This window comes from Babylonia areolata, chromosome 30 (assembly GCF_041734735.1).
Source record: "Babylonia areolata isolate BAREFJ2019XMU chromosome 30, ASM4173473v1, whole genome shotgun sequence".
NCBI classification, from domain to species: domain Eukaryota; kingdom Metazoa; phylum Mollusca; class Gastropoda; order Neogastropoda; family Buccinidae; genus Babylonia; species Babylonia areolata.
The window spans coordinates 4382730-4385166 of NC_134905.1; the positions used below are offsets into that span (position 1 = coordinate 4382730).

The following is a 2437-nucleotide window of genomic DNA, read 5'->3' on the forward strand; positions in this document are numbered from 1 at the left end:
TAAAAAACTTATACGTAAATCTAACCACCAAATTATATTTCACATGCATCGTGTACGAAAACAACACAGAGGCAGAAATAGTTACATTCATCAAATCCTTATTATTCATCAAAGAAATAGTTACATTCATCAAAATTAATCTTTCTAATTCAAAAAAGAAATAATTACATCAGTTACATTCATCACATCCTTACCATTCAAAAAAGGAATAGTTACATTCATCACATGCTTATTATTCAAAAAAGAAATTAAAAAAGACAACCAATCGGATATACTGTTTAAAAAAAAAGAGAGCTGACTTTCAACAAAAGCCAAAGACAAAATTCTTATTCAAGATAGCAATTAAATAAGCAGCAACTGCTTTTCCACACTTTGGGTAAGTCGACTTTCTGCCAAAAAAAGAAAGAAAGAAAAAAAAAAAAGTTCGTGTTATCCATACCAGAGGTAATTCGACATTATTGGATGAGTCGAACCTTGGATAAATCAACATTTTTTGGCCGGGTGGAGGGGGGTGCGGGGGGGGGTCCACCAAAGTGTGGACTTATCCAGAGACAACAGTACATGGAAACAGTGCAAAGAAACACTCTACACAAATAACAGCAGCATGAGCGTCACAGTGACAATCATAACGAAACTCCTCTCCACAGCGGAACCGGAAGTGTGGGATGCCGTACCGGAAGTGGCGAGCGCTTGGCACTCTGGGTGATCCTTGTGATCCCAGCACAGGAACCAGAGTACATCCCTGTTTCGGACAAAAAAACACAACAAACATGTAGGAGATGTGTCCCTTTTGGTTTCTTGTGTGACTGTCTGTAAACCAGGCAGGTTGTTCTAACGTTTCTCACATGACGATCATCTGATAGATAAAAAGCTTCAGAAAGTACCCAAGTGCCCACTGGTGACCACTCGCATCTCTGATCTCTCCCTATCATCCTCGTCTCCCCCACTGGCCCCCTCCTCCCTCACCCCTTCTCTCTGTCTCAGTGTCAGGTAAATGGTAGTAGTAGTAGTCGTAGTAGTAACAGTAGCAGCAGGAGTAGTAGTAGTAGTAGTAGCAGCAGCAGCAATAGTAGTAGTAGTAGTAGCAGCAGCAGCAGCAGTAGTAGTAGCAGCAGCAGCAGAAGTAGTAGTAGTAGTAGAAGCAGCAGCAGCAGAAGAAGTAATAGTAGTAGTAGTCGCAGTAGTAGTAGCAGCAGCAGCAGCAGCAATAGTAGTAGTAGTCGCAGTAGTAGTAGTAGTAGTCGCAGCAGCAGAAGTAGTAGTAGTAGCAGTCGCAGTAGTAGTAGTAGCAGCAGCAGAAGTAGTAGTAGTCGCAGTAGTAGCAGCAGCAGAAGTAGTAGTAGTAGTAGCAGCAGAAGTAGTAGTAGTAGTAGTAGCAGCAGCAGAAGTAGTAGTAGTGACAGTAGTTGAAGTAAGTAGCAGCAGCAGCAGCAGCAGAAGTAGTAGTAGTAGTAGTCGCAGTAGTAGCAGCAGCAGCAGCAGAAGTAGTAGTAGTCGCAGTAGTAGTAGTAGTAACAGCATCAGCAGAAGTAGTAGTAGTAGTAGTCGCAGTAGTAGCAGCAGCAGCAGTAGTAGTAGTAACAGAAGCAGCAGAAGTAGTAGTCGTAGTAGCAGCATAAGTAGTTGTAGTAATAATAGTGGTAGTAGCAGCAGCAGCAGAAGAAGAAGTAGTAGTAGCAGCAGAAGTAGTAGTCGCAGTAGTAGTAGTAGCAACAGCAGCAGAAGTAGTAGTAGTCGTAGTAGTAGTAACAATAATCATAATAATGTACTTTGATTGATTGATGATTGATTGACTGATCAATCAATTATATGATAATGATAATAACAATATACATTTGTAATAGTAGTAGTAGCAGAAGTAGTAGTAACAATAATCATAAAAATAATCGATCGATCAATCAATCAATCAAGGTACAATGATAATAACAGCAATGTACGTTTGAAAAATGTCCTTTCCCTCTGGAAGCTCATGGTGCTTCACTTGAAAAAACAACATGTTACAAATTATTAATGAACCATTCATGACGACTCTATATTTCTTTAGCCACCCCTCCCCCCACCCCCACCCCAAACATCTCCCATCTCCCCTCTCTTCCTCCTCCTAAATCCTCCCCACACCCTACCCTCACCCACTTATCTCATTCATCGTACATGCAAAAGTGAGTCGGCAGATTTGGAAGACACACGGGGTTTATGTTGTATGTTGTAAAAGTAGAAAACCGACAGTGTTTACGGAAAGGTTTATCAAAAGACGAGTTTTTGGTGAAGAGCAAAGGTCAGAAACAGAGTCAGATGAACGGGTATAATATGAAATTTTGTTCCAGATATGAGGAGTAGCATAAAAAGAATTATTATAATTAAAAAAAGAAGAAGAAGAAGAAAAAAAAAAAAAGAAAGACCGTTCACCATAGGTTTTTGAACTGACAGGAGGAGTTTT

General features: G+C 40.3%; 1 protein-coding gene across 4 annotated transcripts in view; it reads right to left on the reverse strand.

Moving 5' to 3' along the window:
• Positions 1-512: 512 nt before the first annotated feature.
• LOC143275465 (ADP-ribosyl cyclase/cyclic ADP-ribose hydrolase-like) overlaps positions 513-2437 on the reverse strand; it is a 33047-nt gene continuing 31122 nt past the window's right edge. For all 4 annotated transcript variants that reach the window (XM_076579608.1, XM_076579609.1, XM_076579610.1 and 1 more), the window contains exon 9: positions 513-742. In XM_076579608.1, the coding sequence (XP_076435723.1) occupies positions 586-742 (157 nt within the window). In that variant the 3' untranslated portion in view covers positions 513-585. The remainder of the gene's footprint in view (positions 743-2437) is intronic.